The sequence below is a fragment of the Sinocyclocheilus grahami genome, unplaced genomic scaffold (genome assembly GCF_001515645.1).
Source record: "Sinocyclocheilus grahami isolate Dianchi unplaced genomic scaffold, SAMN03320097.WGS_v1.1 scaffold7.1, whole genome shotgun sequence".
NCBI classification, from domain to species: Eukaryota; Metazoa; Chordata; class Actinopteri; order Cypriniformes; family Cyprinidae; genus Sinocyclocheilus; species Sinocyclocheilus grahami.
This window is the reverse complement of record NW_015505186.1, coordinates 2,534,183-2,549,926: the sequence shown is the minus strand read 5'-3', so window position 1 is coordinate 2,549,926 and position 15,744 is coordinate 2,534,183. Positions and strand designations below refer to the sequence as shown.

Here is a 15,744-nt window from a genome sequence, read left to right as displayed (position 1 = left end):
TCCCTTTGGATAGAAACTCTAGCCTGCAAATAGCTCGCCGCGGCCCTAAAATGACCAGAAAAGATACAGAGAGGGAGGAAAAAAATGTGCTGACAAATGGAGCACACAGTTGTGTAAATGCATTTTTTATTCCATATGTCTGAAACGGAAAACCAAAAAGAATTCAGTTTGTGATCACTGCTTGGCTTCTGTCTGTTTAGCTGAGGTGGGATGGGATAGGTGTGATCTCAAACTCAAAGCAACAGTCAACTGTTCTCTCTCTCGTCCCACCGCATTCCTGATTTTTTACCGTCACTTAACCTCACAGCTGCAATCACACTGCAGAAATTTGTTGAGGCCACCGAATCAACGAGCGATTCTTTGACATCTGTGTGTATGTTTATAGATATGAATCCCATTTCTTACCCTCATAAAGTTGGGCATACTGTGGGAATCCCGCCGCCCTCAGCCAGTCACATGCCTCCTTTGCTTCGATTTCTGAAAACAAACAATGACATGATTCTTCAACAGTTTATTAATCAATTTCGACTTAATCACATGAGTTCATATTCAGATTTATTCATAAAAATTATTACTAGCTATTGGCCTCAATACAGCAAAAACAGCAAATACATAGAGAATACATAAATACTGATTATTATTATGATTAATATAGATGCATATATACATATTACATGTATTGCAATGTGATTGCAACAATGCATATGCAATATAATGTATTTAATGACATTAAAATTGTGTGTGTGTAGATATGTGACCCTGGACCACAAAACCAGTCATAAGGGTCAATTTTTTGAAATTGAGATTTATACACCATCTCAAAGCTTTGTTAGGATAGGACAATATTTGGCCGAGATACAACTATTTGAAAATCTGGAATCTGAGGGTGCAAAAAAATCTAAATATTGAGAAAATCACCAGCGACTTAAGATTGGTTTTGTGGTCCAGGGTCACATATATATATATTGTTATTTAAAGACATTAAAGTTGAGGCAAGTAAAGAAAATGAAGAATGGGATTCTTTGTGTGTGGGGTTTTTTTTTGGTCTCTTTTTCCATTTTGTCTGGATCCTTTTACACCACATTTCATTGAGAAAGATCCACAAGAGATGAAAAAAAAAAGAGTAAAAACAAAGCGTCTCTCAAAATAAGCCATCATAAAAGCGGACGGGTCAGGAAATGACCTCACCACAATCTGACAATTATATCCTTTTCTTACAGGATTCTCCACATACTTGTGCTAAATTACACATTTGCTGAACAGAAACCACTCACAGTCTGCAGAAATCTCCCTCTGAACACAACACTGAACATTTCACTGAACAAGTCTAACAGTGGTTCTTACACTTACTGGTCGTTCTCGTCACTTCATCTTTAAGAAGAAACATGTGTGTCCCTCAGATCTGAGCATCCCTTTTTCTCCAAGCTCTCTAAAAGTCCAAAATCTGGTTCAGTCAGCATACGGTCCAGTTGTGTCCACAGCTGCCTCCTCCTCTGCCCTGTCCCTTTCTTCTGTCCTCTCTCGCTTGCTCTAGTCTAGAACATCCTCCCTCTGACTGATGTGCTCATCCTCACAGTCTTTAGGCCTGCCTTCATCCTGTTCCTCAAGTCTCCCTCTTTGTAACGTTTTGAGCAAACCTCATAACACCCTAACAACTAGGTTTTTACACAAATTTCACAATTCGATTAGAATCTGACTCACAAAAAAGAATCTGATTCAATTCAAAATTATTATGGATATATATCAAGTACGGTACATGCCAAATTTTCTAAAGGAAAAAAAAATCTCTCAACTAATGCTGTAAAATATAAATGAGAGTAATTTGGTACTACATTACTATAATATTGATGGTTAAAATGAACTGATTTGTATACAAACGCTTGAATTACACTCAATTAAGTTTTTATAATAATAAAGTTACAATTACATAATTATCTTTCTACTCCAATCTGTAACATCATAACATAACAGCGGAGGAGATGATCAGTTCACGTGCACTTTGCTTTTCTTGAACAGAGGCACTACAGCGATCTACCACTCAACATTAAACAGCGCCAAACGTTATTGTTTGAAAACTGTCATAAATCTGAAATCTGAGACTTTGTTTCATATCAAAAGTAACAAAGCACAAAGCTTATTGCGATTTATTGGATGGGAGGTGCGCTACAATATTCCGTTCATTATTTGAAAACAGGCTGGACTAATTGATTTTGGGGATTTAAGAACTGATATCGCTTCGTAATTATAAGAATCTATTAAAATCGAGAAATCATTTTTTTTACCCAGCCCTACTATTATAGCAACTGCATTGCAACCCTTTAAACAGCACACCTTTGCATTCATATAGAAACAACCTGGCAAATACCCACAACATTCTAGCAACACAGAGGCAATAAGCAAACACCACTCACACTTTCTTCAAAACATCTTTATACTGTAGATATAGTGGAGCGAGACAAGAAATTATTGGAAGAGAGAGGAATGAATGAACTCACATGGAGCCACGGCTCCAACTTCTATGAAATATTTTAAGTGGTCAATAAGGGGAACTGGAAAGCCCATAATTCTCTCTATGTGTGTTCATTTCACACATGATTTACTCAAAGAGAACAAAAACTAGGCACTAGTGTTGTCAAAAGACCCAGTACTTCGGTACCAAGTCGGTACTAAAAAAATGAAAAACAGTTTTTTTTAAGTACCGGTGGTACTGAGTACCCGGTCAACCCGGTTCTTGATGCACTATCCGAAAGGTGCGCAGATGCGCTCTCTTCATAAAAGCACTGAGACGTGGCGACATCAAAAAGAGGAAACACACCAAACTAACAAAACACTTTAAAGACACCCAGATCAAATGAAAGAGTTCAAGCAGGTAAGTTTCATTTTCATTTTTAATATTTAAATCAGTGTTTCCCATACATTGATTTATTTGTGGCTGCCCGCCACAATATCAAAACTGACCGCCACAAATAGATTTTCCAAAAGGCTTTGACTTCGTTCAATAAACATGAGCACTGCACGTGTCAAAGTCGAAACCCGGTGCAGGTGTTTTTATATCAGCGCTTGTGAGCGCAGCGCTTATTTGATTACAGCCGTACTGGGGAAACCTGATGTCTCCCGCTCTACAAGTGCCTCCTGCTGGCAGAGAATGAATTTGCATATATATGCCGCCACAAATAGAGTGCAAATAGAGTGTTGTCTGTGGGAAACACTGCTTCTGTTATGAATATTACTCAATATTTTAATTTGAATGTCTGATTGAAATGAACGCTGTTATTAGAGTAGTTAATCATTAGCATAAGCACGGCTAACGCTAATATAATGAGCATTAGAATGAAGTTTCTTTATTAACTATTTAATGACTATAACTTTTATTAGGGTAAAAAAAATAGGAGGACATGATTTTATTTACTATTTTTACACACCAGAGGCTTTTAAATGAATTGTGAATCTAAAATATGCGTGTTGGAGAGTGTACAAATGGTTAACATTGTTTGTGTCATATCAGTCAGAAAAGCAGTTCTGGGCTTTTTATTTATTTTATTTTTTTAGTTAACTTAGTTGTTATTCTTGGCTGAATAACTCTAGGTTTTCAAAAGCCCTTTAAAATTAAATATGTACACAGTTTGGATTAAATGAAAGTATAGCCAAATTTTTCAATTAGCATGTTTTTGTGTTTTGCTTTGGTACCGAAATTGGTACCGAGAACCGTGGATTTTCACTGGTATTGGTACCGAATACTGAAATTTTGGTACCGTGACAACACTACTAGGCACAAAATCTGTTTTGAAACATGTGGATGTGTCATCAAATACATTTGTAGAAGAACAATATGTTGATGCCTAAATCCCTTTCTAGTGTTTTTTATTCTTTTTGCTTCCAATCTGACATTGTCATTCCTCAGTTTGGCCCGTTCCTAGCGGCAGGAAAGGAATTCCTCACACTTTGGTCTGCAGCACAATCTCCAGTGATTAGCTCTCCCCTGAGGGGTATAAATGACTGATTTACAATAATACCACTGACAAACACAAAGTCCAAGTCTGAGAGACACAAATTCCCTTCACAGCACACTCATGTGTCATATAAATGTCATTTCCTCTGCTCCTCTAAAGTATGCACTAAAGGGACACATTATGGAAAAGACTGTTCTTGCCCACGTAAAGTAACACATCAGCTACTATTTAACAACTTACAACATAGGTGTATAAAAATGGCATCTTTACCATTTAATGCATCTCTAATGAAAGTCACACATATGAATTCCTTGTATGTTACCGCCAAAAACTGTTCAATACTAGTTCTGCATGTTTAGCATCCAGAAACACACTCACACATGGAAGCAATTAGAGAAAGACACGATGGGGCCAGTGCAAACACTGCTATCAAGAAACAGCGCTCAGTGGGGGCAGCCAAGCATGCTGTCACAGGCAGGAAAAGCCCCCCGTGTCACCGCTGTGGATGTTTGTTCTGTTTTAATGGTTTGTTTGTTTCATTGACAGAGTTAAATAAAGCTTTGGGCTTTCGGATCGCACAAGGAGTCGATTATCAAAAGCGATGGAGGAATTTAAAGTGCAATGCGGTGTAATTATGGGCATTAGCGTGCATAAAACATGACATTACATGAGCTTTTATGAGCATTTGTGATGGTCTTAAACATCTACTGAAGTGTGATTAAAAAAAAGTGAATCGTGATGTCATATTGCTGATGAAAGTAATTTTTTTTGTTTTGTTTTTAATACATGTCCCTTGTAATATTTAGAAAAAATAATCAGTCAACTAACACTACAGAAAAAAATCTTAAATAAAAATAAAAATATCTTGCATCTCCAAAACTGACCAAAATATAGGCCTACAACTGTTTAAAAGTTTGGGGTTCCTTTTAGAAATTAATGCTTTTATTCTGTAAAAAGAATCAAAAGTGAGAGTAAAGACTTTTACATTGCAAAACAACTCAAAAAGTTTAAGTATCACAACTGTTTTCAACACTGATAAGAAATGTTTCTTGAGAAGCAAATCAGCATATTAAAATGATTTCTGAAGGACAATCTGACTCTAAAGCCTGGAGTAATGGCTGATAAAAATTAAACTTTGCAATCACAGGAATAAATTACATTTTAAAATACATTAACATAGAAAAAAGTTACATTTTAAAATTTTATTATTTCTCAACATACTACTGTTTTTAACTCTATTTTTGATCAATTAAATACAGCTTAAGTGAGCATAAGAGACTTCTTTAGACAACGTATGCATGTTAGTGTATGTCCACTAGTAGAGGTAAAATACACATTTTATTTTAAATTTTAAACGTTTACATTAAAAACATGACGTTTATTATTTCTCAACATACTACTGTTTTTAACTCTATTTTTGATCAATTAAATACAGCTTAAGTGAGCATAAGAGACTTCTTTAGACAACGTATGCATGTTAGTGTATGTCCACTAGTAGAGGTAAAATACACATTTTATTTTAAATTTTAAACGTTTACATTAAAAACATGACGGTTTTTTAAAGGGGTCATATGATGCTGCTAAAAAGAACATTATTTTGTGTATTTGGTGTAATGAAATGGTTTATGCGGTTTAAGGTTAAAAAAACACATTATTTTCCACATACTGTACATTATTGTTTCTCCTCTATGCCCCGCCTTTCTGAAATGCATTGATTTTTACAAACCTCATCAGTCTGAAAAGCGAGGTGTGCTCTGATTGGCCAGCTATCCAGTGCGTTGTGATTGGCCGAATACCTCAAGTGTGTGACGGAAATGTTACACCCCTTACCATATTGTGATGCCCTGTCCAGCTGGAGCGACGAGACAAAAACATCAAAACCCATTATAAACAAGGCATTTGTTACATCCAGTGGGGACATAATTACGGATTATAATGACTTATACTGTCTTTTTACGCGTTGTGTTGCATCGCGCCGCGTAAACATAAAACCATGTCTGCATTTGTGATTGGAGAAATGACAAACAACAAGTGCTACTCTACACTGCCTAAAAAACTCGCATTTGAATCATCAGTGGCAAATTCTTTAAATATAAAAAAACTTACTTACAGACTGTGAGTCAGAACAGCCGGCATTGTTGTCTACTCTCCCAGGAAACAGTCCTCCATAAAATGCGCTGGACACATCTGAATATTTGGGTTGAACTGTTCTGGAACAGTGTTGTAAATACAACTTAACCACTGATTTCTAGTCGTGTTTTCTTTTGGAAGGCCAAACAAAGTAGTTTCGCTTTCACAACGAAACAGCGTCACACACCGTGGCCTTGAGTGAGCGGCGGCCTAGAGTATGCGGAGGACGGATTCGACGAAGGAGCGTCCGGCGGACTTTAGTCTTTGCAACTTTACAGATCTTCTTTACGCACCAAGAGCTTGTAAAACTCCAAAGAGAAAGGAAAAATGTAAATCACATCATATGACCCCTTTAATATTTATTTACAATTGGTTAACCTCAACTTCCTGCTCGCCTTCAATATAAAAAAAAAAACTGTTCTCAGATCAGTACTAAAACAACATCTAATGAAGCCCTCAAATGAAGCCCAACCACTGGGCTTGTTTTGCAGGACATTAAGGAGACTCTGGGACCTTCTAAAGCTCAGAGGGGATTCTGGGTAGGCCTGAATCCAAGGCATGGGAATAAAGAACTGCTGTGAGGTCATGAGTTTAATTAACACATTCCGCTAATATCTAACGTCCCCCGCCAACAACCAAAGGCCCGAACCAACACAAAAGGTCCCCAAAACAATAAACCTCAACATAACCTAAAGCAAAGCAGCATGCAGAACATGAGTCAGCCAAAGTCACACAATCAACACAAACAACCTGATAAAAAAATGTCACAAACAAACACACAGCGATCACCTCTGCATAGCGTTACGCTGCTATGGCATCTAATCCCAGCAGTCAGGACACGCAGCCCCTCATGATCCAGGCATTCCTGATCACCAAAAGGCAGTGCGCCATGAGAGAGAGCAGCAGGCACGGATGCCACGCAGAGCCTGGATGCCACGGGGTGCGGGGCACAATCAAAGGCATTCTTGTTTTGATTGAGCAGGCAAGACCTCTGATTATATAAGAACACAGGTCCTGTGTCCTTAAAAGTCACCTTAGCCCACAAATGACTCTCTCAGGTTTTTACATTATTTCAGTTTTTTCCTCTTCTCCCACTGACTACTTTAGTTCTGGTTATTCCTGCTTTAAAAGTCAAAAAAGGAGAATCAGAGCCAAGAATGAGAACATTTCCTGCGCATTTCCTTTTTAAAGTAACTGAGAAACTATGTTGCAAAAAACTGTGTTGGTTTATTGTATTGAAAGTGAAAAGGTGGAAACTGGAAGCCCGTTTTGTTCCAAGGACCAATGTGACATTTGTAACAATACCATAATTCTGTAGTTGATATCAGTTTTACAGCTTCAATGCCACAGAAAAACTAGAATGCTACTGAACACAATTCTGTATTTAAAAAGTTTCTGGAACAGTGTTGTAAATACAACTTAACCACTGATTTCTAGTCGTGTTTTCTTTTGGAAGGCCAAACAAAGTAGTTTCGCTTTCACAACGAAACAGCGTCACACACCGTGGCCTTGAGTGAGCGGCGGCCTAGAGTATGCGGAGGACGGATTCGACGAAGGAGCGTCCGGCGGACTTTAGTCTTTGCAACTTTACAGATCTTCTTTACGCACCAAGAGCTTGTAAAACTCCAAAGAGAAAGGAAAAATGTAAATCACATCATATGACCCCTTTAATATTTATTTACAATTGGTTAACCTCAACTTCCTGCTCGCCTTCAATAAAAAAAAAAAAAAACTGTTCTCAGATCAGTACTAAAACAACATCTAATGAAGCCCTCAAATGAAGCCCAACCACTGGGCTTGTTTTGCAGGACATTAAGGAGACTCTGGGACCTTCTAAAGCTCAGAGGGGATTCTGGGTAGGCCTGAATCCAAGGCATGGGAATAAAGAACTGCTGTGAGGTCATGAGTTTAATTAACACATTCCGCTAATATCTAACGTCCCCCGCCAACAACCAAAGGCCCGAACCAACACAAAAGGTCCCCAAAACAATAAACCTCAACATAACCTAAAGCAAAGCAGCATGCAGAACATGAGTCAGCCAAAGTCACACAATCAACACAAACAACCTGATAAAAAAATGTCACAAACAAACACACAGCGATCACCTCTGCATAGCGTTACGCTGCTATGGCATCTAATCCCAGCAGTCAGGACACGCAGCCCCTCATGATCCAGGCATTCCTGATCACCAAAAGGCAGTGCGCCATGAGAGAGAGCAGCAGGCACGGATGCCACGCAGAGCCTGGATGCCACGGGGTGCGGGGCACAATCAAAGGCATTCTTGTTTTGATTGAGCAGGCAAGACCTCTGATTATATAAGAACACAGGTCCTGTGTCCTTAAAAGTCACCTTAGCCCACAAATGACTCTCTCAGGTTTTTACATTATTTCAGTTTTTTCCTCTTCTCCCACTGACTACTTTAGTTCTGGTTATTCCTGCTTTAAAAGTCAAAAAAGGAGAATCAGAGCCAAGAATGAGAACATTTCCTGCGCATTTCCTTTTTAAAGTAACTGAGAAACTATGTTGCAAAAAACTGTGTTGTTTTATTGTATTGAAAGTGAAAAGGTGGAAACTGGAAGCCCGTTTTGTTCCAAGGACCAATGTGACATTTGTAACAATATCATAATTCTGTAGTTGATATCAGTTTTACAGCTTCAATGCCACAGAAAAACTAGAATGCTACTGAACACAATTCTGTATTTAAAAAGTTATTATTATAGAATATCATTGCTAACAAAATTAATCAAGCAAAACATGTAGCCTTAAGGCCCATTCACACCAGGGATGATAACTTACTATAAAGTAGGGCTGTGCAAAAAATTGAATGCGATTTTCATGTGCATCTCGTCAGTAAAGGCACTCCTGTGATTAGTAGTACATCTCCAGCACGTGCTTTCAGATGGAGCGGCATTTACTACACAGAGCCATAGTTCACTGACAAGCTACACAAAATCGCGTTCAAAATCGGCAATGAATCGCCTGCAATTTTGAATGCGATTTTGCATAGCTTGTCAGTGAACTACGGCTCTGTGTAGTAAATGCCGCTCCATCTGAAAGCACGTGCTGGAGATTTACTACCAATCACACTCGTCACTTTACTGACGAGATGCGCATGAAAATCGCATTCGATTTTTTGCACAGCCCTACTATAACGTTTTAATAATCTTTACAATTCTATAAAAAAATGGAAATCCACATAACAGCAGTGGAAATTAAACAGTTGGAATCACTTTCAGAATTTTATTTTTCAGCTGATGAATGCTAAAAACACTGACAGCCAATCAGAATATACCCAACATTAAAGGTGCTGTATGTAATTTTATTTTTACTCTAACAAAACATAAAAATATAATTTCTGCAGATATTTAGTAAACATGCTACGTTTACATACTTGTTTCTCTGAAAAACAATGCTACAGCCAGTTATTCTATTTTGAAATGTGTGTTCCATGTCAGAATGTCTGTCTGTGTTTTGGTCTGTGCCTTGGGTTGCCAGTTCGTGGAAGCGGACTGGCACGAACTGGCAACCCAAGGTGTTGAAATACTATTGGCAGTGGGAAACGCACAGACCAAAACACAGACAGACATTCTGACATGGAACACACATTTCAAAATAGAATAACTGGCTGTAGCATTGTTTTTCAGAGAATTTTATTTTTACTCTAACAAAACATAAAAATATAATTTCTGCAGATATTTAGTAAACATGCTACGTTTACATACTTGTTTCTCTGAAAAACAATGCTACAGCCAGTTATTCTATTTTGAAATGTGTGTTCCATGTCAGAATGTCTGTCTGTGTTTTGGTCTGTGCGTTTCCCACTGCCAATAGTATTTCAACACCTTGGGTTGCCAGTTCGTGGAAAACACAGTGTATTGCAGCCATGGAAGCCAACAAACAAACCTGAGATCAAAGTTTGTACCTGACCTAAGTTTTACCAGAGGCATATTAAAATGTGGATAAATCAACTAATCAATTAAGGCTTGCAGACTTTCAATGTCAAAATCGCTCGTTCCTGTTGTGTGTCCTCAATCTGGCAACCCAGATATATAGATATATACACACACACACACAGTGCATATAGTGGAGATATCTGGCTTAATATATGAGGAAAACCCCCCTTTTAAACAGTGTAATTGAAATGTTAAATGCAGGATGACATGATTTGCTTGTAGTGTCTTGCCCTAACCTAAATGCTCAAACACATAGCATTAGGGATTGCAGAGTGTATGTGCAATCTCAATCTTTGTGATACTGTTTAGTTTTGTTATGGTATTATTAATGCAAGTACAAGAGCACATTCAAAGCTGTATCCAAATCACACACGTTTGACAGCAATCCCATTAGCCATGTATCAGCAGTCCTGTTGTGCTCTTAAGAGCTCCGAAACACCCACACCTGTACAGAACAGACATCAGTCCACACTGCCTATGGAAAAACACTTACATTACTCTCACACTAAAGAATATTTCATGGATTCATAGTACAAATGTTCAATCATAATCCACACCAGACAGTTAAACCAATAACTCTAGTGCCATTTAGTTTATAGTCTATATGATTTGCAACACATTTTACTTCCATAATGTGATGTATTCCTCAATTCCTATTGAGAAAAAAAAACTAAAGCTATTGCTCAATGGAAACTATCAGTTGTGTCAATGAGCAGCTAGTTGTGTTTGCATATGCTTTGGTGTCTATGAGTGTGTTTTAAACAGTGTGAACTCGACACGCAGACCACCAAGGCAGTACAACTATGATCCTTTTTGAGCTTGGTAATGCACACTCTCCCACAAACATTCAGCTCTGTCTACTCTTCATCTCAGCTATTTTTACCACAACACACACATACACCCACATTCTCTCCCATGGGTTTTCTCCAGACAGTTCCTTTATTGCTCATCGGAGCATGCAGATTTAATACACACACACACACACACACACACACACACACACACACAAATAGGTATGGACCAGTGCCATTTTCCCACACATGCTAAAGTGATTGACATCCATCCACTGGGATCATAAGGAAGTTTCTTGTTTAACTAAACATGACTCTGAAATTCCTTCAGTATGGGCCATGTCCTCCATTCTCAAACTCAGTCATAAGAAAGAAAAATTACAAAGGTAGTCCTTAAACATCTCACTTTTTTCTCCTAGGCAGCAATGAGTTCAGATGGTGAGCAAATGGATACTTTTGCTTAAGTATCAGAAAACCAAGTGATTTTAGGAGAAACATCGAAGACAAAGTCAATGCTTAAAGCATAAAACATAGGTGACACACAGTAAGAGCATGGTTTTACTCCAAAAAGAAACGAACAACAAAACAAAGAGTTAAAAAAAAAACATATGTTTAACTTAGTTCAGTACAACTGACAATAAGATTTTTTGTTTATAAATATTTATATATTTATAACGTTAATTTTAAGCTTTTTAAAATGACCAAATGGCATGCTGCATATCATAAAGTAAAAAAATTAGCCATTTGTGATTCAGAGTAATTTGAAGATGCAGATTCTGGTACCTCTAGGCATCGGTAGATGGCTGTGGTTATGGGTAAGATCTTAAAACCATAGTGGAGTTTCCCCATCAAACATTCAGCGTGATTTATCCGTCTTTTAGAAGAGCCTGCTCCAGAGCCGCTCCTCTTTGCCACTGACTTCAGCTGTATGTTTCTCTTTCTCTACACTTCAGCTCCTGACTGTAACGCTTACTGTATGTGCCAGTCCCTCTTCCGCCCTCCCCTCCAGTCTCTAAACAGCTGGAGTATGTACAGTCTTCAGCTCCCTGCCAACACACACACACACACACACACACACATGCAGCTGGAGATGCAACCTGTCGGAATGCCTGTTCCCAGACAATAACAAAATTTGGTCTCTCTGTATATATATATATATATATATATATATATATATAAATACTATATAAAACAATATATAATTATTATAGTGATACAATAAAATCCGAATGTAATACATTTATGAAACTACCCAACATGTGCCAATCCAATCATATACAGAAGCATAAATTAACATTGTTTCAAGTTTATTTGGACCAAGCATTCGATACAAATAAATTGGAATGTTTTGAATTGATAATAATATTTTATTAATTCGTTTTGACTTTAGTACTGTAAAAATGACAATTACAATTAAGTCAGCATGAAAAAAAAATGTACCTAATTTAAGAACTGTTGCTACTTCTGTTTTATCACAACTGTCTTTATATTTTAGAGATTCCTTCACAAGGGCATGATGATATTTGAGGTTCCTTGGCATCAAAAAGTTTGAGAACCCCCACTTTAAAGAACTGTTTTATAGTCTGTTATTGTCTTATTCTCTCTTTCTTGTGCAGTCGAGCAGTGAAACAATAGGAGGAGGAATAACACTGGAGAAGAATGGTTCACAAAAGAATAACAACGGAGGAGAAAGAGAGACTGCTGTGTGTGAGAGAGAGATACCAGAGGGTCAAGTGTGGACTAAGTGGCTCTGGGCACACTCCCCAGAGTCCTCACACATTCCCTTCTGGGAACACGACGAGGCTGCACGTGTGAGGCTGTGTGTGTGTGTGTGTGTGTGTGTGTGTGTGATGGGAAGAAAGACAGCAGTGGCAGACAGAGGAATGCAGGAATCATATGGCATGAGAGAATCAGCAGTCAGAACTGAAAGAATAAGAATCTATTAAACAGCAGGCTACTTTTCATTGGACAACTGCTAAAATTTAGGCTGTGAAAATTTGTGAGCAATGCAAAACATGCAACATCAAAATTTTAAGGCTTTCATGTCTCTATGACACTCTGGTATCTGGTAACTTACTGGTCAAGGAATCTTATCTAGTAATCTTAATGGTCAGTGAAAATCACCTGCCCAATTGAATAAGATACATGATTTCAGGTATCAGTCGTGTCTGTTGAAGCAATGGTAAGAACAAGTGATGTGTCAATAAAGCAATAAGCCCCAAGAAGCCGTGGTTCGTGGCTTCGCTTCGTGCCTAACAATGCCCCTTAGCTGTTATAAATTCACTGTAAACCACAGCTTCACGGGCTTACTGCTTTTATAAAACAGTTATTGCATATACGTAGTAAGGTTTCACAAAATAAAACAGAGCAAATAAAGTGTAATGATATTAATAAAAACAGTATTCTTCCACCAAACAATGTAGTTCCTCAGAATCTGTTGTGGTTCCAACAAAGTGATTGCTGAGCAACAGACAGACGTAAACAGAGGTGTATGTTTGTAGTGTAATTTACAACAGCTTCGAACGTGGCTCAGCCAATCAGGATCAAGGACCGGAACTATCCGTTTTGTAAATTATAATACTCATGGGTTAGTTCAAACAGTTTGGGTAATACTAATACTGATCCTAGACTTAATATTAAACACCACTAGTAATAAATAATATTCTCTGTGATTTACAGTACATGTGTGACCATACTTCTTTTAGAGGGCAACCAAGAGCAAGGGGAAAAATACAAAAAGCAAAGGCGAAAAATCCACACACCAAACGAAATGCTAATTCAAGGTCCTTTGAACAAAAATGTATTCCTGAAGATTTACATGAAGGTGACAACAAAAACTAAAGTGTGCTAACAAAAAAAGTGACTGTGCACACACACACACACACACACACACACATATCTTGTCTCCACAGATGGAGGTGAATATATCCTTCAGCATGATATGTATCCACATGCCAGTCATGACTGGACAAGCCTGTGATTTCACCAGAGCTCCACAGCCGTCCAGACCTCCACGAGCCGAATGACAGAATAACCGGCATGCAGTCCAAACATTCCTGCTGCCACGTGAGCGAGAGAAAGTGTGTGTGTACGCGAGCAGATTCCAAACAAAACTAAAGCTGCAACAATCTGCATTTCTATTGACCTCTACAGCATTTCACTGTCAAAACAAAGCAGGATTATTACAAACATATTTAACAAATCATATATATGCTTCTCAGTAATACTTCTTGCTAATGAGCAGACAAACCAAAACGAACCACCTAGCTAGACCTCCAAGAAAGCAAAACACTGGTGTTAACCTTTTGAAACAAATACTGCACAGTGCACACACAGACATAGACTTGTCATGTGTTGTGCTATCATACGCTTGAAGTATAAAAGGGTTATTCATTAATAATGCTGTTGATTTGTGGATAATACTTTGGATTTGGACAGGCTGTTCTCTAGTGCCAGAAACACAAAGACTCTTTACATCTAGAAAAGACAAGAAAACTTTGTCTTATAGCCAGTATTACCATTGAAAACAGAAGATCGGCCTAACACGTCAAAGCTGAGAGCAAAGTGCTTCATATTCATGCAAACAAGACCGAAAAATAAAACAAACACATCTTTCGGAACACTTAATAAAGTCTCTGCATCATGTTTGGCTTGAAGGTATCATAAAGTTCACAAACATGGAATGTCATATGGAATCACTTTAATATCTCAGTTTTTTTTACTAGACAGCAATGAAACTTAATGGAGAGCAAATGCATAATTTTCCTGACACTAATTTTATTCCAAACAAAAATACCCTAATAATGTAACGTGAGTTTCAGAAATCTCAACAATGTCTCAAACTGTGCTCAGATTTGTTGATATACCAAAGTTTGCAATCAAAAGTCAATCAGATTTCAATATGAACACCTGAGACAACGTTACAACGCACTGCTGATACAGACAGAAATAATGCAAATAATAATGCAAAAAAAAAGATGAATCCGAAATGTTACCCAAAGCACCTCTCATACCTTGGGATATCTTCTTCAGCAGCTGTTGCCTAGATATGATACGGGCCAGGCGTAGTCCAGAACGCCTGCGGTGGCTGTCCAGTCTGAGGTATATATCTTGAGTCTCTGGAGTCATGCTTCCCAAACACTCACTGTCCATGGATTCATCTAAGAGGTCAGTCAACATTGCGTCCATCTCTCCACTGTCCACAGGTACAAAGGCACTCAAAAGCACTTCCTCAAACATATCACTTATCCCTCCCTTAACTTTCACACACACAGTTGAATCTGCACTGAAATACACTATAAAGCGTGCTCCTTTTGTCATTTACTCAAGGAACACTGGCAAGTATACAGACACAAGCACACCTAGGCATGAAGTCAGCTCTGATCTGAGTGCACATTTTCATCTGCACCACCCACTTTATGGTCGTGTGACTGTGAGAGGAGCCAATAGGGTTGGAAGGGTAGAAAGCACCGCACGGCCAACTGAACGTCAGCCAAAAACCTGCTTCAATGTGATTTTAGAGTGTGTTTCTCAAGTACAGTGTGTGTACGTGGATGTATCGGCCAAAGAGAAGAGAAATTAATGGTGCACCTGGGGAAAAAAACGCCATCCAACATACCATAAGCTAGAAAATAAATCTTAAAAGTGAATTGCAATGGGAAGGAGCGAGATATTACAGCTGTCAGAAAGAACAGCAATATCCTTAGAGATCTCAAGACATCTGCTAAATATTTCAAATCCAAATCGTCTAGAATAATATGCACAGCAAACAGAAAGAAACGCTACAATTGTGGTAGTAAGCATGCGCTCAAAAGTAAGGATGAAGTCAAGACACCAAGATGTTTGGCCACCAGGACCGCTCACATTTGATTGGTCTTGGGTGTTAGGGAAATATTGATCTTGGGTGGAACAATTAAAAA

General features: G+C 38.2%; 1 protein-coding gene across 1 annotated transcript; it reads right to left on the bottom strand.

The window, feature by feature from the left end:
• Nucleotides 1-379: 379 nt before the first annotated feature.
• LOC107589517 (stAR-related lipid transfer protein 13-like) lies at nt 380-15,137 on the bottom strand. The gene is made up of 2 exons (XM_016277982.1): nt 14,839-15,137; nt 380-477 (listed from the first exon to the last, which is right to left on the bottom strand). Exons 1-2 carry the CDS (start codon nt 15,062-15,064, stop codon nt 380-382), a joined length of 324 nt encoding a protein of 107 aa, XP_016133468.1. The 5' UTR covers nt 15,065-15,137.
• Nucleotides 15,138-15,744: the final 607 nt, after the last annotated feature.